Source organism: Oryx dammah, unplaced genomic scaffold (assembly GCF_014754425.2).
Source record: "Oryx dammah isolate SB20612 unplaced genomic scaffold, SCBI_Odam_1.1 HiC_scaffold_15, whole genome shotgun sequence".
NCBI classification, from domain to species: domain Eukaryota; kingdom Metazoa; phylum Chordata; class Mammalia; order Artiodactyla; family Bovidae; genus Oryx; species Oryx dammah.
The window spans coordinates 45,832,246-45,856,586 of NW_024070199.1; the positions used below are offsets into that span (position 1 = coordinate 45,832,246).

Below are 24,341 nucleotides of genomic sequence, written 5' to 3' on the forward strand. Positions count from 1 at the left end.
GGACCCCCGGCGGACGGGCTCGCGGGGCCGTGCGCCGCCCCCCCCCCACACCTCCCTGACCCCAGCGCCAGGTGACCCAGAGCTGGGCGCAGGGACGAGGACTTGGGGCCAGGCCGGGCTCCGTGGAGACCGGACCCTGCGCCCTGGGGTCCCCGCTGCTGCCGCACCGGGGCGCGGGTGCGAGCCGGGTAGAGGCGTCGTTCTCGTCCGGTGCGCGGTGCGCGGCTGGGCACCTCGGTCCCGGGGGTCCTCCGACCCCGGAGCACCGCCCCTCGCCCCGCCATTACATTTGAGACACAGGAGCCTCTCGTAGTCTCACCCTTCACTTTTCCTCCCTTCCTATTCATCCATCTCGATCCGCTATATTTCCATTGTGGAATATTTTTGGGGGGAGGGAGTGGGGTGGGGGGGGAGGCTGTGACCTTACATAAGTGAGGTTGACTGACCAACCATCGGAGTCTTTGCGAATGCACCTCTCGCAGTCCTTAACGAGCTTAGTTCCCGTTTAGCGCTCACCAAATCCAGCCCAAGAATCCGGGGAGCTAGTCAGTCCTTCCCCGGAGCTGACTGTACACATTCCTGTAAGATGCCTGATGGGTTTTGTACTTGTCAGTGTTACTGACTGTATGCTCCTTCTGTGCTTTTTCCTGAAGCATGATTGGGTGGCACGTGTTTTGACTTTCTGTCTCTCTCGCCGCTCCCCGCCCCACCCCACCCCCCACCGGGAAATAAGAAAGGAGGAAAAAAAGAAGGGTTACAGAAGCACACTTGTTTCTCAACAATCAGAAAGTACGGGTTTGCAAACAGAATGCCCCAGGGTTTGTCCTCTATGTGAGGGGTAGTCTTTTTGGTCTTTACCCCTTCACTGACGATCGTCAGTTTTCATGTCTTCATCTTGGGTGTGCCTTGCACTTCGGATAGGCCTGTGTGTATTTTCCCAGCGTACTTCTCTCTACAGAGCCTAACACTCAGATCTGGAAATAGTAAGGCCTTTCATTTATCAGCTCCAGATAGCTAGGAAGTTGCAGCTTTGTAGAAGCCTTTATTTAGAAGCGCCCCATGACGGTGGTCTGGGTCTCTTGTTTTCAAGATGATGTGCGAGGTGATGCCGACCATCAGTGAAGCAGAAGGCCCCCCGGGAGGAAGTGGGAGCCAAGGGTCCAGCTCCCCTTCGCAGCCAGATGCGGATTCACATTTTGAACAGTTGATGGTGTCCATGCTGGAAGAGAGGGACCGTCTTCTCGACACGCTGAGAGAGACCCAAGAAACGCTGGCATTAACCCAGGGGAAACTGCATGAGGTTGGTCACGAAAGAGATTCCTTGCAGAGGCAGCTCAATACTGCGCTTCCACAGGTATGGATGACTTTCCCCTGCAGGTTTTTGTCTAAATGCTTTTTTTGGGAGGGGATGCTGCTATTTTAGATGTGTATTTTGCCATCATCACTTGCGCAGCGGTGGTTCTGTTATTTGTAAGTCACATACAGATAGAGTTCCTGGGGGATTAAACGTCTTAGCTAGAGCAAACTGGTGTACCGTCGAGTCCTGTGAAGACACCTTATCGGTCCTGTTCATCTCTTTGGGGGGTCAGCAGAAGGAGCCGCCTATATTTGGAGAAGCGCTGCAGAGTTTTGGAAAAAAGGGCCACCAAGTGACCAGTCTCTGCAGTGCCTTCTGCTTTGTTGCCGTAAGCCTTTCCCCTCCTAATCGTGTGACTCTGTGGGTTGCATCACGGATTTCCAGTTTCCTAATGCAGTGTTCTGGACAAATGGAATGGATCTCCCAGGAAGAATATATTCACAGTCTGCCTTTCTCAGCAGCCAGGTGCTTTGTAAGTCAAGTTTGTTTCAGAGGATAGAAGATGGGTTCCTTCAGCACTTTCTCTTTAGCAGCTGAAGATTATAAAGTTCACAGTCACAACAAGGCTTTTCATCTAAGGGTATTGTGTTTGGAGCCGTGTCTCTAGGCCTTTTCTTGCGGCGCCGAGTGAGGATCTGACGATAGGTGCAGGGAGGTGTCAGCTGAAGATTGTGAGGTGGGTGGTGCAGTGTAGCGGGAGCCGCTAAGATTCCTCGGGTGTTTATGGCTGCGGAGGTGCCGTTTGCCTTACTCATGATAGGCGCCTTTATGGTGCCATCAGATAGACCTGAATAAGCGTGTGTGCATTCTCTCGTGATGGGTCTGCGGTGGTAAATTAGTAAATGAATAATTACTAGCCTTAATGCATTTCTTGGCTTTCGTCAAGTCTCCTGAAAGATTGATAAGCCAAACATTTGGACTTCCTCTTTAGCAACAGGAATTTGATGGCAGTGCTATGACGTTCCTTCTCTGTCAGACATGAGAATCATGGAAGTGTTTTTCCCATTTGAGTCTTGTAAATTACCAGATTTGTTTGGGTCCAGTGTTATCACCAGTAACACTGTCTCTAGGAGATCGTGAAGGACTGGTGTGCTGCAGCCCACGGGGTCACAAAGAGCTGGACACGACTTAGACTGAACAGCCGCCACCACCACCACAGGCCTCGAAGGATTGCCCAGGTTGTGCTTTACTGGGCTTTCGTTGTAGTGTTTGTAAATCTTTTCAGTAGTTGGGCGTTTTTCTTTTGTTTTTTTCATAATTGTATTTGTCTTGTAATTTGAGATGCAGCCGTGGACGTGTAGTTTTTTGAGGGATAAACACAGGGACGAAACAGGGAAGGGCTGCGAGTTTTGTCGAGTCCAGTCTCGCGCAGTGGAGGTTGTCACACCAGCAGGGGGACAGTTGCTCAGCTGCTCCGTGGTGTAGCCTGGAAATGCCTTGTTGAGTGAAGAATGCGATGATGTCACCGCTCACCTACTGAGCGCCTGAGTCCAACGTTTTAGAAACATGGGAACCAACAAGTAAGCCTTACTTGGATCCTTCCCTTTCTTGGCATCTGTAGTCTGTTTGGTGGCTAATTGTGTGACCAGGTAGGCGTGTGAATTAACTCCTGCCAGATTATGTAGGAAGTAACAATGTACTTAAAAAAACTTTGCTGTAACAGAACATAGGTCAGAAAAAGTCACACATCATAAGTGTACATTGCAGTGAATTTTTCACCCAGTGACACACTCTTGTAATTACTGCCCAGACCAAGAAAAGAACATTCTCAGGCTTCCCAGGAGCCCCTCCTGCCCGCTCCCAGCATCTCTCCCAGAGCTAACCGTAGTCTTTATCATTGATTAATGTGACGATCTTGACTTTATGTATGTGAACGTAATATGTACATTTTATTTCTTGATTCTTTCATTCGGCATCATCTTTGCGAGCTCTGTCCATGCAGGTTTGCTTGTTCCCATCTGCTGTGTAACCCAGAGACGGCTCGGTAGTAGAGAACCCACGTGCCAATCCAGGAGTCTCGGGTTTGACCCCTAGGTTGGGAAAACTTCCTGGAGTAGGAAATGGCAACCCGCTCCAGTATTCTTGCCTGGAAAATCCCATGGACAGAGGAGCCTGGTGGGCTGTGTAGTCCACGGGGTCGCGGAGAGTTGGACACGACTGAGCGCACACACGAATGCACCGTAATGCACTCTGTGCTGTTCGTGGCGTCCGAGTTGTTTCCCGGCGTCACAGACGCTGCCCTGCATGCTCTCGCCTGCTGTTTGGTGCAGATGTGTGTACATTTCTGTTGGGTGTGTTCAAAGGCGTAGCACCGCCAGGGGTGGAGTGTGTTCCACCCAAGGCGGTGACGATGACGGTTGTCCCGCCCGCCCCCCGCGCCCCCGCCCGGGGTGAGCCTCCGGTGGCTCTGCCCCTCGCCGTCTTCAGTTCTGGCTGTAGCTGTCTGGGGGTGTTGAACAGTTGCAGCTCCGTGGGGTGGGACCTTGCTACTCCCTGTCCATCCCCGCACTGCCCACCCCCAAGCAGGCAGAGCCACTGCTTCTCCGTGGGCATTTGGCGCCACGTGCGTACCTTTTTTGATGAAATAATTGTCTTTTGCCCAGTTTTCAGTTGGATTGTCTGTTTTGTTTCTTGTTGAATTTAGGAGTTCTTTTTATATACTCTGAGTACATGTATGTATGGCAGGTTTTTTTTTTTTTTTTACTTTCTTGAGTGTGTTTGCCTTTATTCTCTCTTAGTGGTGTCCTTTAGAAAATATAATGTCTTACTTTAATGTATCCCAGGTGACCAGTCTTTTCAGTAACCTTTAATGCGCTTGTGGCCATTAGCAAGATAGTAACATGAAGCTGTATGAAGATACTACCTTGTAAAAGCTTTATTCTTTATCTTTTACAGTTGGATCTGTAGTCCATCTGAAGTTGGTTTTTGTTTGTGGTGTGAGATAGGGGCCTTGATTCCTTCTTTTGTCTTCTAAGGTGTGGGTATCCAGTTGTAAATTTTTTTTTTTTAACTGTCCTTTCCCCAGTGTCATCTCTGTTGTAAGTCAAGTGACTGTAAACGTGTGGGTCTGTCTCTGGACTCCCCTCTGCTTCATTCATCTTGTTGTCTTTTTTGCACAAATGCCACACTGCCTCAATTACTGTTATTTAGTTAGTATTCATATCTGGTAACTTATACCCTACAGCTGAGTCCTTAATCAGTGTTACCTTGGCTGATCTTGACGCTTTGCATTTTCAGGTAAGTTTTAGAATCCACTTGGCTGTCCTTCCCCAGAAAATGCTGGGATTTTAATTAAGGTTGAATTTAGTTTGTTGACCAGTGTGGGGAGAAATGACATCTTTTTAATGTTGTTCTTATAATCCATGAACACAATATATATAGCTCTCCATTTTTTTAGATCTTCTTTATCTTAAAAGTTTATAGTTTCTGTATGTCTTGCACATGTTTAATTAGATATATTTTCCATGCCATTATAAATTACTAATATGTAGAGAGAGAATTGATTTTTCTGTATTCATTTGCTGAATCCATTTATTCCAAATAATTCTTGTAGTTTTTTATGTGTACACAATTATGTCTGCAAATAAGTGCTTTGTTTTTCCCCTTTCCAGCTGTGATAACCCTTCTCTTTTTCTTGCCTTATTGTACTGACTAGGATCTCCAGTACAGTGGTGAACAGAAGTAGACTAAGTATCCTTGTCTCTTTCCTGTTATCAGAGGAAAGGCTTTCAGTATTTCACCATCACATATGGTATTAGCTTTTTGATAGATATTTTTATCAAAATATGTAAATTCTCCTGTTGGTTTGATAAGAGTTTTTTTTAGTCATGAACTAAAATTATTACATTTTCTTAAGTTTATTTTTCTGCCGATTTTGAAACAGTCAGGTGATTTTTCTTTTATGTGGTGATTTAACTTTTAAAAAATTTTGTGATTCTAAAACAATCCCAACCTGATCTTGGTATATTTTCCTTGTTGTTGGACTTTATTTGTTAGTGTTTTATTTAAAATTATTTCATCTATACTCAGAGTCTGTAATTTTACTTTCTTGTACTTCTCTTCCTTGTTGATTTTAGTATCAAGGTTATGCTAGTCTTATAAAACAAGGTGGAGAGTGTTCCTTGTTTACCCCCAGAGTTCCTGTGAGATTGCTGTTTTCTTTCCTAGATTTTTGGAAGAATTGGTTGGAAAACCAGTTGGTTTCATTGTCAGGCTTTTAATTTCAGATTTAATTTTTTTCATGCAAATAAAATTTTCTGACTTTGGGTGTCTTCTTGGGTCTGTTTAGGTAAAGCATTTCCCCTCTGCTAGGAATTTACTGAGGCGAACAGACTCTCCAGTTAGTAAGTGGACTGTGGTTCATAATATCTTTCTTATCTGCAAGATGTGTTGGCTCCCCTTTTAAAAATCCCTGGTGCTGGTGATTTGTGCTTTGTCTCTTTTTCTTAATCAGTCTGTCTAGTTTCATCAGTCCTTTCGAAGAGCCAACTTTTCGGCTCTGTTTTTAGAAACTTCATATTTGTTTTCTGTTTCCGCATTTTCTGCTCCTTTTTCTTTCATCTGCCTTGTGCTTCGTTTGCTATTCTTTTTATCTGGTTTCTGGGGATAGAGGCGTAATTGATTTTTAGCCTTCCTTCTTTTCCAGTATTTGTGTTTAAGGCTTTAAGTTACTCTCTAAACACAGTTCGCTGCATCCCGCAAATTTGAATAAGCCAAATTTTCATTATCTTTTATGTAAAAGTATTTTCTAATTTTCATTGTGTTTTTTAAAATTATTATTCATGAAGTTCTTAAAGAAGTGTGTCATTTAACTTCCCAGTGTTAGGGGAAGTTTTTCTAGTGACCATGAAGAGCCCTGTCATCATCTTTTGGGCTACTGTTTTAAATACTGTGGACTAGCTTGTGAACAACAGAAAGTTGTTTCTTGTAGTCCTGGAGGCAGGGGAGTCCCAAGATCAAGGTGCCAGCAGGCGCCACATCTGCTTCCTGGTCCCTAGACTGCCCGCTTCTCCCTGCCCTCAGCCCGGCAGCCCATCCCCTCCTGCCCTGACCCCCTCCCAGAGTCCCTGCCTCCTCCTGTCACCACCGCGTGTGGGGTGAAGCTTGAGGGAACATAAACTGTCCGCGCATTGCAGCCCGTAAGTGTTATTCCAGTAATGTTCCCTGTGTCATTTCAGTCCTTGGAAATAAGTCGAGCTTTCCTAATGGCCCAATATCTATTCATTTTGTTATGTGTTCCTTGGGCACTTGAAAATAACGTGTATCAGTGGGAATGCAGTGGCCCGTGTTGTATTAATTAATCAGGTTTGTTAATCATGTAATTCAGATTCTGGTAGCCACGTTGAATTAAGCAGAAATAGGTGAAATTAACTGTAATAAATTTTATTTAACACACCCAAAATATTACCATTCCAGTGTGTAATCAGCATGATAAAACCTAATGAGATACTTTACATTCTTTTTTTCACACTAAGTCTTCAGAATCCAGCGTGTGTTTCAGGCTTGCAGCACACCTCACTGTGGAGCCAGCCGCGTTTCAGGTGACTGCACTCCGGGGGCCTGTTCCAGAGATGTGTCTTTAACGTCTCCCACTGCGCTTGTGAGCTTGACTGCCTCCCCTTTTCTACTTCTGCCAGTCTTGCGTATTGCCGTTGTGAGGCGATGTTATTGGTCACATCCACGTTTCGGCTCCCCATCTTCTTCCCAGGCTGGGCTGGAGCCAGCGCGCGGTGCTCTTTGCTCGCTAGCAGTGCTTCCTCCATCAGGCGCGGTTTGACGGTGAGGCTGCCGCATGGGTTTCTGCCCGCGTCTGCCTGGGTGCCTTTGCATAACGCGTGCATCGAGTCTAGTCTTCCCTTTAATCAGCTTGGCGCTGCTGGTCTTTTAGGGAGAGTACTGCCCTGTTTGTGGCTGTGGTATTTCCGGCTGCAGACGCCTTGTCCGTGCTCTGTCTGTCCCGCCTCCTCTCTGCCCTGCCCTCTTGCCTTCTTTCAGGAGCATGCAGCGCTCTCCTAGCTGCGCTCCTCTGTCAGCTTGTGGGTGTGCATTTGCACACACAGCGTGCGTGCCACATTCAAGTCTAACTTCCTCCCTGACACGACTGTTTCCTCCTTGTCGCTGTTATCCTGTAAAATTTTAGATGCGTTTTTGACGTTATCGTCGTTTTGTAGAGTTGATATTTACCCTCACAGTTAACCTCATTGTTGGTCTTCACTTGCTTTTTATATTTCCGTCAGAGACTACTTTTCTTTTTCCCAAAGAACTGCCTTCGTATTTTTTTGGTTCACGTCTGTGGGTGATGAGTTGTCTCGTTTCCATTTGCCCTAAAAGTCTTTATTTTGCTTTCACTTTCGAAGAGTGTTTTTGTTGGGTATAGAATTCCAGGTTGGTGGCTGTTTGTTTTGCAGCATTTTACAGATGCCAGTCCATTATCTTCTAACTTCCTTGTTCTTGAAAAGTCAGCTCTCAGTGTTGTTGTGCCATTAAAAGCCACACCTTTTTTCCTCTGAGTGCTTTGACATTTTCTTCTTGCCTTAGGCACCCGCCGAGCTGCTGAAACCAATGTGTGGTTTTCATTTTTGAGTCAATGGTCTGATTCTGGAACCAGCTTTTGCCACTGTCCCCATCAGTCAGTTCAGTCGCTCGGTGTCTGACCCGTTGAGACCCCATGGATTGCAGCACGCCAGGCTTCCCTGTCCTTCACCATCTCCCGGAGCTTGCTCAAGCTCATGTCCATCGAGTTGGTGATGCCATCCAGACATCTCATCCTCTCCTCCTGCCCTTCTCCTCCTGCCTTCAATCTTCCCCAGTATCAGGGTCTTTTCCAGTGAGTCAGCTCTTCACATCAGGTGGCCAAAGTATTGGAGCTTCAGCATCAGTCCTTCCAATGAATATTCAGGACTGATTTCCTTTAGGATGGACTAGTCGGATCTCCTTGCAATCCAGGGGACTCGCAAGAGTCTTCTCCAACACCACAGTTCAAAAGCATCAATTCTTCAGTACTCAGCTTTCTTTATAGTCCAACTTTCACATCCATACATGGCTACTGGAAAAACCCATAGCTTTGACTAAATGGACCTGTCTCTGCTTTTTAATGTGCTGTCTAGGTTTGTCATAGCTTTCCTTCCAAGGAGCGAACATCTTTTAATTTCACCATCTGTAGTAATTTTGGAGCCCAAGAAAATAGTCTATCATTGTTTCCATTGTTTCCCCATTTATTTGCCATGAAGTGATGGGACCGGATGCCATCATCTTCATTTTATGAATGTTGAGTTTTATGCCAGCTTTTTCACTCTCCTCTTTCACTTTCATTAAGAGGCTCTTTAGTTTCAGTCCCTGTAGGCACTTCTTATTCCCCTTTCTGTCTTATTCCCCTTTCTCTCCACCGCGAGGGGCCCCATTTCCATTTATAGTTTTTAACAACGTAGTTTAACAAAGGGCCTCTTCGATACATTCTGTACTTTTTTCCCTCTTTTTTTTTTTAAACTGATCCATCCTTCAGTTCACTGATCCTCTCTTCAGCTATGTCCAGTTTGATGTTAAGCCCAGAGACTGAGTTCTTAAATTCAGTCACTGTTATTGTAAAGTTCTGGAGTTGGTTTTAATTCTCAGAAATGTTTCCTTTTGTCAGGTATATTTTTGAACAGGTGACATTTGCATCTGACGCCTCTAGCACAGCTCTGATACGCCGATACACCTCTGACACTTCTGGATCTGGTTCAGTTCTTTTTCTCTTGGTCCTGTTTGTTGTTACACCCTTTTTTGCTTTTTGGTTGCACGTTGGACATTATGTTTGGAAAACCATAGAGGTTCTGAGTGATGCTGTGTTCTCCAGTTTGCTCCGACACAGACCTCCGGGGGGACAGAGCTCTCTGTTCACTCAGGGCCTGAGTGACTTGAGGCTGGGGGGTCCTTGAAAGCTCAGCCTCAGCAGCCTGCACCCACCTCCTCCCAGCCCCCCAAGCCCCTGGGATGAGCCCTCCAGCGTCTCTTTCTGGAGGCTGGAGTGCCTCCCAGGGACCCCCCTTCTCGCCAGGTCCTGAAGCCCCCATCTCCTGAGCACCACAAGGTGACTGATGCTCAGCGCTCAGCCGGTTTGGGCAGTGTTGGGCACGTGCTCCGTGCCTCTCTTTTTCTTGGGGAGCTTGGTCTCTTCACGTCCAGCCCGAATTGTCAGGCCTGTGCTTGAACTTTTGTCTTCTCAGCCCAAGGAGCCGCCCTAGCTGTGTTAGCCAGACCCTCTGCTGGACTTGTCCCCTGCCTCTGCTCCAGAGTGGCTTTGCTCAGATGCCCCGAGGGAAGGCGCGGCCCTTTCAGTCTCACTGCTTCCCTTGTTTGGAATCTTAGGTTGTGGCTGCCTGAGGACCTCTTTTAAACTGTATTTAGCTTTTCTAGCTTTTGGTAGGCTGACCTAAAGCTGCTTGTGTCTGTGACTGGAAGTGGGGACGTCCTGGGTGTCTTCTCTCGTCTGAAGCCACATGTGAGTGAGTGTGAGTGATAGCTGCTCAGTCATGCCTGACTCTTTGCAACCCCTTGGACTGTAGCCTGCCAGGCTCCTCTGTTCATGGAATTCTCCAGACAAGATTGGAGAACCTATTGGAAAGGGTTGCCATTTCCTTCTCCAGGAGGTCCTCCCAACCCAGGGATCCTGCATTGCAGGGGAGTCTTTCCCATCTGAGCCACCAGGGGAAGCCACATGGAACCGTCACAGTGATTGTATTCATCATCCGTATTTGATACAGGAGAAAACAAGAGCCGGGGGTCCTTGCCTGCCATCCAGGGTGGTGCTTCTACTCAGAGTCCCCAGCTCGCCCGGGCTGTTTCAGTGTCGCTGGAACTTGGGAAGAAGGTGGAGCCTGCGGCCACGCCGCCTGGGAACAGAGGGGCTGGTCCCCTCTCTTCCTCCGCCCCTGCAGGCCCAGGGCGGCCTTGCGATGATGCTGCTGGCGGTGGAGAAGGAGGCTGAGGAGGGAGGGGTTCCGGGACTCTGTGACGTGGTCACACGCGGGCTTTCTTTCTCAGTTTGAAAAAAATGACTGCTTTTAGTCTTCCCTCCAGTTTCACTTGAAGGTTGAAAATGGAGATTGTATTCTTAAAGTTGAGCGCAGTGATTTTACAGTCTTTTTGAAAGCAACAGTTGAGGTTTTAAAAAGACGTCTCAGAGAACTCCAGTAGATAAAGCCAAAAAGAGAGAGCGTGCTCAGGGTGCACTGCGGGTGGGAGCCCAGGCTGTGCTCTGTCTCTCCCAGAGTCTGTGATCGCTGGGACTGGCGGATCCAGCACCCCAGCACCCTGGGGACTGAGTCCTCCAGTGACTGCAGAGGCCGAGCTGGGCCGGGAGTAGGGCAGACTGTGCCCACTGAGTGGAGAGCCGCCAAGATAGGAGGGGACCAGGAGAGGGGGTGGGCGCCTCGGGGGCGCACAGAGGGGCAGCACCTGGCGAGGTCTGGGGGGCGCTGGCTGGCGCGGCTCGAGGCAGGGCCGCCCCTGAACCTCCGCCGTGCGGCCCCCACGGGGCAGAGTCGTCCAGCAGCCCAAAGTCCGGCAGGGTCAAAGTGAAGAGGGCGAGTTGCAGCCGGTTGAATGAACCCCTGTCCCCACTGTGGGTTCATTTTCAGTGCCTGGAGCGAGGTGGGTGAAGTGACTAAGCCAGTCAGGAAGGACCGAGCTCAGGGTCAGAGTGAGGGGCAGCTCGCTCGGTGAGTCCTCCTCGCCCAGGTGCGTTCTGGGCGCTCAGGTTCAGAGGTGCCCTTTCAGTGGCCTCACTGGAGTCGTGTTTGGGGGGTGGAGAGGGCAGAAGCCCACTTAGAAGACACGCTTATTCCTGGTGGTGGTGGCTTCTGAAGCCGTTTATACTGTTGGGTTCGACTGCGACCCAGTACCCTTGTAGGGTCCTGTGTGACAGTGGCCCTGGGCTGTGGGCACGGCCCTCCTTATCCCGCAGCCCACGCTCCCCGCCCCCCACACTCCCCCGTGCCCCACACTCCCCGCCACCCACACTCCCCTGCACCCCACACTCCCCTGCAGCCTTTTGGCGGCCCCTCCCCTCTCTGCACCCTGGACGCTGGCCTGAGCCTGGTCTGGGTCTGGGAGACTTGCGCTCTCCCAGGTCCTGGCCTGGTGCACACGGCCCGCCTCCTGTAGGTGGGCTGCGGGCCTGTGATTCTTGACTCTTGGAGCCGCCTCCAGGGTCCGCTGGTGAGATCTGGTTGACCCAAAGAGGGTTCGAGCCCGGCGGGCCCTCTGTCCCCACCCCCGTCCCCCCCCACCAGCCACGCTGGGTTAGAGGTCATCCCTCACATGACATGTTTTGCCTTTGTGAATATGTTAGTTCTCTCAGAGGAGGCCATTCTTCTGACCCTGTCCCCTGCTTGCTAACTCTTAGCTCCTGCTAAGAAACCTGGCAACTAACTCTTTCAAAGAACCAGCTCTACCCTGTGTATAAAACTCCTCTAAAACTCCTCCAAAATGCTCATATTCCAACAGCAGTTTTATTTCCACTAAGGAAACGGTTCTTAAAGTAGAAATGACGTGTAGCTCAAGCTCCACGGGGTCAGTGGCTCCTGCTGGCCTCCCAGCCTACCTCCCTGCTCCCGCTTCCAGCCTCGCTTTGGGATGGAGTGGTTTCAGGCGGCCCCGCTGTCGTGGTGGAAGGTGGGCTTGCTGGGCTGCGGCAGTGATTTCAGGCCCCTCTGACTCTGCACTGCTGTTGCTCCTCGGGGACCTCCTAGGGCCCTGTGGCCACTTGGCGTTCCTGCCACCTCTCTTATTTCACTGGAAGTTGCGGAGTGGAGATTTCTCGGTGCTCAGTCCTCTGTTTATCCACTGGTTCGCCTCTTAGGGAGCGCCCCTCGCCGTTCCTTCTCTCTCGGCCCCTGTGGACGCTGGCATTGGTGTTCATCTGGCGTGTTCATCCGCTGTTGTCTTCTTTCCAGAGATGGGCACCTTGAGCCCCTTGGATTGGCTCCTGCGGCCTTGGGCCAAGGCCCCATTAGTCTCTGAACGTCTTGTTTTCTGGCACAAAACCTGTCCCAGGCCCTCACTGTGTGTTTCCTGCCTCAGGTCTAGGCTCATCCCTCTGAGAAGCCCCGGTTCCTTTCCGTGGGGAGGGATTTGGGAATCAGCAGCTGGGGCCCAGGGGAACTCATTGTCACAGGGGTGAGCATCTCTCAGGTCCTTCTGGGGAACAGAGCCAGACAGAATGCTCATTTTCTAAGAACCCTGGATTTCACATTGTTATTTCCTTAACAAATTAAAATGGAGCCTTTCCACTTATTTTATATTTATTCTTATTTTACACTGAGTTTTGATGTCTAATGATATTAGCATTATTTTCTTTGTCCTATGATATACCTGAAATATTTTCAACGTTTTATTACCGTACTATGATAATGACCCTACTGTATGAAGCTTTAGAATTTCTTTGCAGTTGATTTGAGCCTTAGAATAAACGTATCTGAAGAATGTACAGATAGAATAACAGATTTTAAAGCAATGTGAAGTAACATGAATGACACAAATAAAATTTGATATACAATTAGGTTCATTTGTTTCTGTTTATTCTTAATTTTAGGCTTTGCATTTTTTTCTTTTGGAGTTAATGTTTCTCAAATACATAAAGTGTTTACTTGGCTCAAAATTCAGAGTTGTAGGAAAAGGCACCTTCAGACACCCAGCGTCTCCTGTCCCACCTGGCCCTTTGCAGGCGAGGTGCTGGCATCCTTGCCAAGTACGCGGTCCTGGGTCCTGCCTGTGTGGAGCAGTGAGCAGCGGTGCCCCCCTTACTCTCGAAGGGAGACAGTGAAGTTTCGGTGCCTGCTGTTGCTAATTAGATGCGGACAAAATGTTTCCACTTTGTAGGTTTTCCCTGTGGCCGAAAGTGAGCTCTTGGCTGAGGTTGGCAGGTTGGATCATGGTTCCTTGGCAAGGAAGGTCCACCCAGGGAGTTCTTATTCTTGGCTAGCCGGGTCTCATTCTTATTCTTTGGGGAGGTTTCATTTTGCTCTGAAAATGAACTTGGGAACTTGCAGCCTCCCTTGAATTTCCAAGGTTTTCTGCTTTGCACGTGGGCCAATTATCCGCCCTGCCTGTGTAATCTGAAGCCTTTACCAACAGTGGCAGGAACATCGACCTCAGGCAGTGGCATGCTGAAGCTGCCCAGTCGTCTTTATAGAAGTTTGAGTTCTGCTCGAGACCGATCGATATTCAGAGCCGTCAGTCTCTCTTAAAACCAGAAGGTGCTGTTAGAAGCCCGGCCCCCCGCTCTCCTCCCCACTTGTAAAGTGATTCTCGGGAGACAGGAATGCCAGGTAAGGTCAGGTCCTCTGTTCCCTAAAGTGGAAACCCATGTGGCTGGGGATGTGTTTCCAGTAGTCTGAGTATTCATTTGAATAGTCTGATGTGGTATTTGTTTTCATGTACATCACAACGTAAAATAGGACTTCATTTATGACTGCATGTGAAATCCAGTTGGGCCAGAGGGTTGAAGAAGGTTCGTGTAGAGTTTTATTTTGCTGTTTGGTGGCTTAGCTCCTTTTCCTCCCCTGTCGGCCAGCTGGCCCGTCGTCCCTGCCCGCGCAGTCTGCAGGCATTTCACCCAGAAACAGCACGCCTCTGTCCTCGAGCCGACGATGGGGGCACCAGGTCTGTCACACTCGGGCCTGGGCCTGTGTTCAGGTAGATCGACATGCGCGTGTGCACACCACCCCCACCCCCCCGACCCAGGTCAGAGTCAGGGCGGGTGCACTTCGGAGGAAAGCAGCCTGCTCAGGCCAGGTCAGTGGGACTTTCCTGGTCAGCTTCGTCAGTCCCCTCGCGGAGGTGAGCCTTCGGCATTCTCATCAGTGAGGGGCAGTGGCTGCTCCTTTTCATTTAGCGGTTCTCAATGTCTGCTGAAGCTCCAGTGCTTTGGCCACCTCATGCGAAGAGTTGACTCATTGGAAAAGACTGATGCTGGGAGGGATTGGGGGTAGGAGGAGAAGGGGACAACCGAGGATGAGATGGCTGGATGGCACCACCGACTTGATGGACGTGAGTCTGAGTGAACTCTGGGAGATGGTGATGGACAGGGAGGCCTGGCGTGCTGCGATTCATGGGGTCGCAAAGAGTCGGACACGACTGAGCAACTGAACTGAACTGAGCTGAATGTCTACCGTGGGTTAGGCATTGTCTCAGGGCTGTGTGGATGCATGTTGAGGGAGATTAGGTGAAAAATAGCCAACGGTTATTGCCTCTGACCCTTTAAGAGTTGAAGTACAGTTGACTTATAATCTGTTAATTTCAGGTGTAATCATCAGCAGAATGATCGGGCTGTACACACATATGTCCGTATTCTTTTTCAGATTCTCTTCCCACATCAGGTACTAACGAATGCTGGCTGCGCTCCCTGAGCTCTGCAGGAGGCCCCTGCTCGCTATCTGTTTCACACGTGCTAGCGTGTTTCACAGACTCCTCATCTGTCCCTGCCCCGTCCTCCCCTTGGGATCCACGAGACTGTTTTCTTTGCCTGTGGGTCTATTTCTGTTTTGTATTCAAGTTCATTAGTATCTTTTTTTTGTTTTTGGCTGTGCTAAGCAGGGCATGGGGTCTTAGTTTCCTGGACCACAGATGGAGCTCGTGCCCTCTGCAGTGGAAGCGTGGAGTCTGACCCAGTGGCCCACCAGGGGATTCCCGTGTCTTTTTTCTTTCTTTCTTTACTTAATTCCACCTATAAGTGATATGCAACAGCCTCTAAGCCTCTCTGTGAATTATCTCAGCAAAGCTTCATAATGATACTACAGAGTGTGCTTCAAACAGCACCGTTCGGTACTGTTCATTTCAGTACCGCTCTGCTAACAGTGACACTAATAGGAAGCAGGGCGCTATAATGTGCCCCACTATAGATGAGGGGACCGAGGTGCCGGGAGCTGGCCGGCCATGTTTTTGGTCAGTGCTGGCCCCCAGGCATCCTGACTGCAGGGTTCCTCCCACAGGAGGAGGTGGGGGTGGGCAGGGTGCCCCCAGGGCCTGTGGGGCTGGTCTGGGGAGGGCCAGGGTTTGCTTCTTCCGTGGAGGGTCTCTGTGTCCCTGCAGGCTCAGCCCCAGCCCCTCCACGCACACCCTGCCTGTGGGCGGCCGGGCACCACCCAGAATCGGGGCCCTCCAGTGGTCCCCGCAGAGCCCACCGCCCTGCTGCTCTGCCCGGGTGCTCAGCACAGCGCCTGGCAGGGCCCCGTGGCACAGACGTGGCGATTTCCTGACACTGGCAGTTGGTTCCTCTGCCCTGAATCTCTGAGGTCAGCTCTTCTTAGACGTCTCGTCTAATTCTGTCCGACTCTTCCTGCGGCTCTTTCCCTGGATGCATCGGACGTTTAGGGTTTAGACGTTTCTGTTTCTCTTTAGAGAGTCTCTCCGCTGTCCCTCATCACTTTGCAGAGACACGCTTTCGGGCAGCTCCTGCCCGCAGCCCCGGAACTCGTGTGTTGCTCAGCCGGCTCTCGGCACCTGGTGAGGTTCCTGCCATTCCCTGCGAGCCCGGCCGCTGCAGCGGTAAGCAAGGCGGGTGCTGTGGCTCTGGAGCAGCGTGCGCCTCGGGGCGAGCGGCTCCGTCCTCTGTGACGTGACTGCGGCCGCGGCAGAGCCCTCCCATGCCTTCCGCTCTGCTTCCATCCCCAGCTCACCTCCTGGAACCTCTGGGCGCTTCTCTGTAGAGTAAGGTGGAACTCGCCCCGAGTGCAGTTTTCTGGACAGAAGCCTGTCTCTGGAGGGTCTTCAAGGGACCTCGGGGTCGGGGCGGGAGGTGCGGGGGAAAGCCCTGGGCCTGGCCGCTTTCTGCGCCCCTCTTGCTCCGTGACTGTCTGTGTTCTCCGGTTCTTGCACCGCCCTTTGCTGTGGCGGAGGGCAGGGTCGACGGCTGGCCGCGGCCGGGCTGGGCCGAAGGAGCGGGGGGATGCTGGGCACGGAAGTCCCTCTCCTGGGGCCAGGCCCTTCAGCCGCCCGTGGGGAGCATCCCTGCGTGCTTGCATGGGGTGTGGTTCCTGCTGTGGGTGTCGATGGAGGTTTTGTGAGAAGGGCCAGGAATCCAGTGATGCGAGGGAGCCTGTGAGGATTGTCTGAACCGCGTTTGTTTTTGCCTGTGTGGAAGGCGCCGCTGTTGCGTCCGTGTGGCTCGGAGGTCGTGCCTCACGCAGGGCTGGGGCAGGGCTGGGGCAGGGCTGGGGCAGGGCTGGGGCAGGGCTGGGCCCTCCCTGCGGGCTGCGTGGCTGCCCTGAGCCTCCGCAGAGCCTCCCCAGAGCTGGGCGCCCGGGGCGGGCAGTGCCGCCTGGCCTCCAGCAGGCTGCTGCAGAGGAGTGCCAGGAAGTGTGGCCACGACGGGGGTCAGCTGTGACCGGCAGGGAAGAGAGGGAAGCGAGCAGAGAGTGCAAGCCGGGGAAGGATGTGCGGTGTGTGCAGCGGCTGCCCCTGCCCCAGCGTGTCCTCGAGGGGCAACGTCGGGGAGGCAGCGGCGTGTTTAACTCGCCCTCACACTTCTTGCTGAGAAACGTGGGTGAACTCCGTGGTAAGTGAAATGAGCCTGCTCTGTCCGGGGGCTCAATGACAGACTGCCTGCGTGATCCACCCAGGAAGTATGTCGTTGTGTGGACCCTGCGGCCCTCCCAGTGTTCTGGGGAAGCGGGGAGGGCCGGGCCTGGAGGCCGCAGGCCCCGTGCTGCTGCGAGGCTCTGGGGAGGCTGCTTATCTGGAGACCGCATCCGCACTGCCCGCATCGCTGCCCGCGGCTGCAGATGGCTGCCCGCCTCTGGATGTTGCTTGCGGCTTCCTGGCCGGAGTCTGGGCTCCAGGCCCGTGATGGGTGAGTCTGAGGCTGTTCTGCACTGACCCCAGGTGCGGGAGAGGCTGGGACAGCAGGCGGCTGAGGCTTCCAGCTCCTCCTGTGGGTCACATGCTGTTCGTCAAGGGCAGAGCCCCTCCCAGCCGGAGGATGGGGGCTCCGAGGCTGGGTGGCCAAAACAGACGGCAGGCAGTAGCTACCTGACCGTGAGCTTTGACAGTGGAAGGAAACCGTTGCTTCGGCGGCAGATGGCGAGGCCTCCTCCTGGCGGGAGGTCTCAGGGACCGTGGCTGTGTCCAGCTCCTCTCTGCCCTGACCTCCTGCCAGAGAGAGGAGAGTACAGCGAGTAGAGATTGGAATCAGGGCTTGGGATTTTCCTCCTCCTGCCAGCCCTTCTGTCTCCATCACGCCCTCTCGTTTCTGTTTCCTCTTCTGATGGCCTTTGCTCTATTTCCAGGAGACAATTTCGCAATCTCGAGCTGCTGCCTTTGTGGTGTGTGTAGCAGGGTGCCTGCTGATTACCTGAGCAGTAGAAAGGCCCATGCGGGGGAAAAGTGGTGGGTGGTTAGAACAAAGGGTTTAAGTTGGAAAGAATGTACATTCCAAGGTTGTTTTCTTGTGCAAACCGTAGAAATTCTTGGTCCCCAAAAAGTTTAACAATGAATTAAGAGGTTGCGTGAAAGCGCATTCCTGCTGATAGGGTTTGCATGCTTTGTACAAACCCTCAGATGCCCAGTACTTGCCTATTTGTTTCACCAAGGTGTTTTCACTGTTAGTGCCTATTGAAAGGGCCAGGCACGGCCAGGAAGTGAGACATTTTCTGGTGTACCTGTTCAGTAAGCGACTTCAGGCTGGTGATACCTCATCTTGCTGCTCAAACGGTTTCATTTCCCTCAAGAAAGAAGTGGAATTCCTTGGTGTCGACTTGGAATGCGTGTTTTCCTGTGCTTTGAAACCCTGCCGGTGTTGCTTCAGTTAACTTCATCTTAAGGTTATCTCACTGGAAGTTGTGAGGGAAAAACATGCTGGCACAGGCAGTCTGCATTCATGATCCCTTTAAATACCGTCAGTGATTTAGAGGGAGCTCGTGTTCCCATCTCTGTGTATTTCCCGTGCCCAGTGGCAGGTGTTAGGTTCCCTTTCTTCATGTTAGGGAAGCCTCTGTGGAAAGAATTGAGGGAAAGGAAGCTGTTGCTGCCCCCAGGCAGTGGGATAATTATTTTCATTAGGACAGACATGTTCCTCTCGTGTCTGGCGAACACACGAGCATCCTGGCCTCCTGCCCCCTGTCTGTCGTCAGGGGCAGGTGGTCCAGCTCTGCGGCTGGCATGCCCCGTCGAATGGGGCTGCCGCGGCTGTGTCTCCAGCCCTGCGTTTGGGACGCATCTCGTGCACTGAGGCCCTGGGCTTGGCCAGTCTGTGGACGCAGCCTGTGTGCAGAGCTGTGCCGGCCGCCGCCCGGCCACCCGGTCTCCCTGCTGCCCACCTCCCCGCTGTCCTCCTCCCACGCCGCCCGGCTACCCTGCCTCCCGCGCCGCCCACCTCTGCGTTCTGCCCTCTCTCCCCTCCAGGACCGCACGGCACAGTCTCGGTTTCTCTTTGCTAACACTGCTGCTCTTTTCTTCTGTTTTCTGGCTTCCTGGCGTGGGCCCTGGGTGCTGAGCCTCACAGGGCGCCTCCTGCCCTTCCTTGCCAGCCCGCCCAGCTCCCGGGTGAGCCCAAGCCTCAGCTGTGGGCATGCAGTGCCCCTTCCTGGCACCAGAGGCCAAGGCTCAGCTCCTTGTTGGCGCTCCCGGCCCGCATCTCAGCTTCCCTCCGCTCGCTCAGCGCTTCCCTCCATAAACGCCTGTCCTTCTGGCCAGGCCAGTCTGCTCAGCCTGCTCCCCTGCCCACACACGTGGCCCGCACACGCCCCTTCTCCCAGATGCCTTTCCTGCTCCCTCGTGCAAAACCCCACCTTTGTCTCATGGCCGAGGCCAGCCCTGGGTGCTCTCCTCACACCTCTGATTTCTGCTGGGCCTCAGGGGCTGCCCCGTCTCGAGGAGACGATGGAGTCTGCTGCCTGGGGCTGGCTTTACTTTTTATTCTTTTTATCTTTTCTCCAGTTTTTAAAATGCCTTCAACTTTAAGAAAAAAGCAGATGAAGCGGTAGGATGGGATGTATATCAAAGCCATGCATGAGGAAGCAGGAGAAATCGCGACATCATCTCCTGGGGTGTGTGGCTGCCCTTCCGCTTTCCTTGCAGGGATGGTGGTGACGTTCCTGGCTGGCTGTGACAGTCTGTTCCTCTTCACTAGCTGTTGAGTGATTCTTTTCTTTTCCACCGAGTCTTTCCTTCTTTCCACCCACTACTTCCATTTCACGTCCCCAGCTTAATAACATACCGATCTCAGCCAAGGTGTTTCATTTCTAGGACTGTTTTGTCACCTATAAAATAGAGATCCTCTGTTTCCCAGTGTTACAGGCAGCTTTAGTGAGAAGTAGAATGGAGCATCCACTGTGATAACTGCATGGAGTTGGCAGCACTCACCACACGTTTGTCGTCTGCAGACCCCTTACCGTGGCCCCCCCACCGCACCCCCCAGCACAGGTTGGAGCATCTCGGTCTGCATGTGGGCTTGGTTCTGGTGCTTAGCGGGTTATCTTCTCCTGCAGATAACGTAACGTCTGTATTCAGTTCTCAGTTCCAAGCCACTTATTAACCCAGTGACCTTTGCACTTCACTAACCTGCTTGGGCCTATGTGTTCTGACTTTAAAAGGAGGTCACTATGAGTGCCTTACTGGGTGGCTGAGAATAAAATGTGATAAAATATATGAAAATGCTTGGAAAACCATAAAGCATTAATTGAAAATAAAGTTATTGCCATTAATATTTAACCTTGTGTGTACTTAGTATAGTGCCTCAGAAACTGCTGTCGTTGTTCGGTAAGTTATTTGGACAGGGCGCCTCATTCCTCAGGCTGCGTTTCAATCTGCTAGGCTTAGGAGAGCCAGGGAGAAAGCTGTCCACCTGTGGTTATGTCGTTACATAATTGTAACTGCAGTCAGGGTTGTGTCCCTGGGCCTTTGATTCATTCTCAGCCATTCTCTTGTTAAATTAAAGGGTAAAACTTGTAACAGGGGACTCCTGTCAGACAGGTTTGCAGGACAGGGATACACAGACCCACAGGAGACGAGGAAGGTTACAAAGTGGCGATCCTTGCTGTGGGAGGTGCTGTGTTCCTGACTCCATGTAGAGCTGCCGCCTGGACACCTGCGTGGCACCCGGCTCTTCGCCGGGCTGAGTTTTCAACAGTGCGGGGAATCGTCTTCCTCAGGGTAGACGAGGGTCCCTGCAGAGAAGTGTTGCAGGCGGCCTGGGAGAGCCTAGAGCAGGAGGTGAGTGGTCCAGCCCGGCCCGAGGCCCCGGTTCAGGCTGCAGGAGAGTGTGCAGCTGTGACACAGCGTGGGGTGGGGGGACACCCGCTGACCAAGGCCTGGCGGGTGTGGCTCCCAGGAAAGGGGTGGCCGGGGCAGAGCCAGTCGTCTGCCAGCCTCTCGGGGAGACTCCCGATGAGCAGACAGGGTCGCGACAGGCCGAGAGGCGGCCCCGCGGGCAGCGAGACTCCGTGTGGACAATAAAGCCTTTATCTGTATCATTTCCACCAATCAGCTCCGTCGTTTTCCAGTAGCCAGTGTCATTCTTGTTCAGAAAACTGCATGACAGAGAATCAAAAGCCTTTTTCAAGTTCAGTTGTACTTATTACTTTCAGCCTTGGCTATATGGCCTTAAACACTGGAGCGTTTGTGTTTCTTTGACACGTCAGCAGAATTTCAGGAAATGCTATTAATGTAGCCGTGCATCCTCTTAAGCTGCTCCTTCTTAAACTTGTATTTTACTGACCGAGTGTACTAGAGCCCCAGGAGGAACTCCCTAATAAAGCCCTTTTGGTTATGGTTTTATCCCGTGGCCTTCGATGCACTGGAGATCGCTGCCTTCCGTCCGGTGTGTCCGGGCAGTGGCCCGCTCAGCCGTCCTCATCCCCTGCGCGCTGAGGCTTGAGCGGTCGGTCGTGGTCTTCGTGTCCGCTCCGTGCTGGCCAGAGTCCCGTTGCTGCTCTAGAGCACACTCAGGTGCGGTGTTCACGGCCCTGTCGCGTGTCAGAGAGCTGCTCTCCAGTAGCGCCTGCTGGGAACGTGGTAGGAATTTCTCTTGCTGCCGACATTGCAGTCTCACAGGGCAACAGAGCAGGTCCTGTCTTATAAGCCTCTCGGTGCAGTTGTTTGCCGGTACCCGTGAGGGCCCTGGAAGGCAGGGGCCGAGGGCTCCTACGTGTCTCGGATGTTCTCATTTAGTAACGTCATCAAGTCATTTCCCGGAGTGCTTGCTTGCTGTCCAGTCACTGAGCTGTGTCCGACGCTGCGACCCCATGGGCTGCAGCTCGCCAGGCTTCCCTGTCCTTCCTGTCTGCTGGAGTTTGCTGAAACTCCTGGCCATTGAGTCGGTGAGGCCATCCCATCCTCTGTTGCCGCCTTCTCTTGCTTCAACCCATGTAAAACGATTGTGGCTTTTTTTGCCAGGGTCGGGTGCAAAATTGAGGCTCTATGGCAGCTAATGACAAGCCTGAAATATTCCAAATTTGTGACTAAATCAGAAAAACCTGGAGCACACGACAAAGCTTTATGGAGACTTGCTAAGCTGTGACCTCCCGGGCAGTCCGGGAGTGGTGCCGGGGAGGGTGGCTTGATGGCGCCTTACCACCAGGCGGGGCTGCCTCCTCCAAGCCCGGTCCTTCCCTCGAGGTGGCGTCGGCTTCCTCTCCAAGTTCAGGGTGCTCGGACGCTGTCCTTCCCAGCCCTTCCGCACGTTTATCTGCCCGTGTTTCGTGGTGCGCCATTGCCAGGCGGCTGTGGCAGGACCACCAGTGGCTCTGGAGCGTGGCCGTGGGGTGAGGGAGCAGTGAGCGCCTGGCGTCCCGTGGCTGGAGCCCCGCGCAGTGCCCCCCGTTGTTGCCTTAACGTGAGATGCATGGGGGAGCCCACGTGGTGGTCAGCGTCCCGTGCTTCCCAAATGGCTCCCAAGAGGAGAGCTGCTGTGGTCACAGCAGAGAGTAGAGAACAAACGGAATCTCTCAGAGGTGTTTTCAGTCCGTGTGGTGTGACCGCAGCTAGAATATAAGCACGCTGGACACAGAAAGGAGACCAGTTCTGGGTGTCCATTGGAAGGACTGATGCTGAAGCTGAAACTCCACCATTTTGGCTGCCTGATGTGAAGAGCTGACTCATTGGAAAAGACCCTGATGCTGGGAGGGATTGGGGGCAGGAGAAGAAGGGGATGACAGAGGATGAGATGGTTGGATGGCATCACCGACTCAATGGACATGGGTTTGGGTGGACTCCGGGAGTTGGTGATAGACAGGGAGGCCTGGCGTGCTGCAGTTCATGGGGTCGCAAAGAGTCAGACACGACCGAGCAACTGAACTGAACTGAGACACAAAAACTTCACATGCAACTAGAATAAGTCATTTTATCTATTTTCTTAAATATGTGGGACCGAGCCTGAGTCAGAGTTGACTGTTCAATCTGCCTTCCTAAAAGTGTTTGTTAAAGTGGCCAGCCGGTTGGCAGTTGTCTTAATGGAAAGCTAGGCGAGTTGTTTTGTCCTTGAAATTGCCTTATATTTATTTGGGCATGTATACTATATATGTAATATATAATTAAGTAATTTGGATATCCAACCAAATAACCAAAGGTTTATGGTTATTTTTACTGTTTTATAATAGCATAATATTTTAATCTGTCCTTTATTGCCGTGGGGAAATTAGAAAAGGCAAAGATTCTAAATGGAGAAATGGTGGTGACATTCGAGCAAAATTAATGCCTTTTTTCTTTTGCAAATGAAGTTTCACGTTTAAAAAGCAGTGAGGCCGTCCTCACCTGCCCAGGACGGTAAGGGGCCACGCCGGCTGAGCGTGTGCAGAGCAGTCCTTCCTCAGGGGACGCGATGATAGTTGCTTCTGATCTTGACTTTTGTTCGTCAAGACATCAAAACCCTGCAAGTTACAGAATGGCCAGAGAGATGACAAAAGTGCAGAGCTGGTATTTATGTCATGCGCGTAATTTATGGCATTAGAAACATTGCGAGTCAACGAATGGGACCCTCTGAGCCAGCAGGTCTTCTGTGTGTGCCTGAGGGCAATCCAGCAGCTCCTTTTTATAATGCTTTTTTCACTCATTATTTTTCTACTGGCACATGATTGCTTTACAATGTTTTGCTAGTTTCTGCTGAACAGCAAAGCGGCTCATCTACATATAAACATACATCCTCACTCCCATTATATTTAAATTATAATCTGTCTTCTCATAAAATTACATCTGTTTAAGAATCTACCTAAACACATGAGTTTAAGAAATCAGTACATAGCCTAATTGTAACATAAACTGAATTGTTAGCATTTGTTTACAGTAAAATATTTTATCTAAGTGTTTGGGCATAACTGCACTGGAAGACTATATAAGTCAGATGTGTGTACTCCTGCCAGTGAGCATTTCAGTTTAAGAGAAGATGGTCAGAAGCCATTTTGTAGGACAGTATAGGAATGTCCAGATATATTAGGATAAGTAAAAACAGACCAACTTCACTGGTGTTTGATCAAAGAAAAATAACAGTAGCTGAAATGAGGATAAAGTGGCACTCATGTTACACATTGTCAAGTGAGAAAATGAGGACGTCTAATAACCTCACAAACAAGCTGAGCCTTCTTTGTTAGAGACACGCCAGCTAATCCCCTGCCTGGAGAGGGTCAGGGGAGTGCGGGAGCACTCACGCCCAGGGGCGGGCGTGCAGCCAGTGTCTGACACAGAAGAAGGTTTTGCGGACTTGTGTGTGATAGGTGAGAAAGGCGCAGGATGGATCCGAAAAGAAACGTTAACACCAAGGTTGAGTAACACCCAGGATGACGGGACTTCAAAGCATCAGATGTTTTCACACATTGCTGGCCCATGAGGAATCATTTAGCAGTGTCCATTAAAGTAATAAATGTCCTTTGACTCAGAACTTCTCAGATTATCCTGCAGATAAACTTGGCACACATGCAGAATGGTATATGTGCGAGGCCATTTGTTGTCATGTGTATTTGTAACAGCAGAAGATCGGAGGCAAAACCATAAGTGTCCATCAGCCAGTGCACAAAGG

The 24,341-nt window shown here is 51.3% G+C and overlaps 1 protein-coding gene across 4 annotated transcripts in view; it reads left to right on the forward strand.

Annotated features, from left to right (window-relative positions):
- The first annotated feature begins 750 nt into the window (after positions 1-750).
- The window catches only part of PPFIA1 (PTPRF interacting protein alpha 1), a 77,823-nt gene continuing 54,232 nt past the window's right edge, over positions 751-24,341 (forward strand). For 3 of the 4 annotated variants that reach the window (XM_040255276.1, XM_040255278.1, XM_040255279.1), the window contains exon 1: positions 1,091-1,354. In XM_040255276.1, coding sequence (XP_040111210.1) covers positions 1,091-1,354 — 264 coding nt within the window. Of the gene's footprint in view, positions 1,355-24,341 lie in introns of all 4 variants that reach the window. The other variant, XM_040255280.1, reaches the window with a different exon arrangement.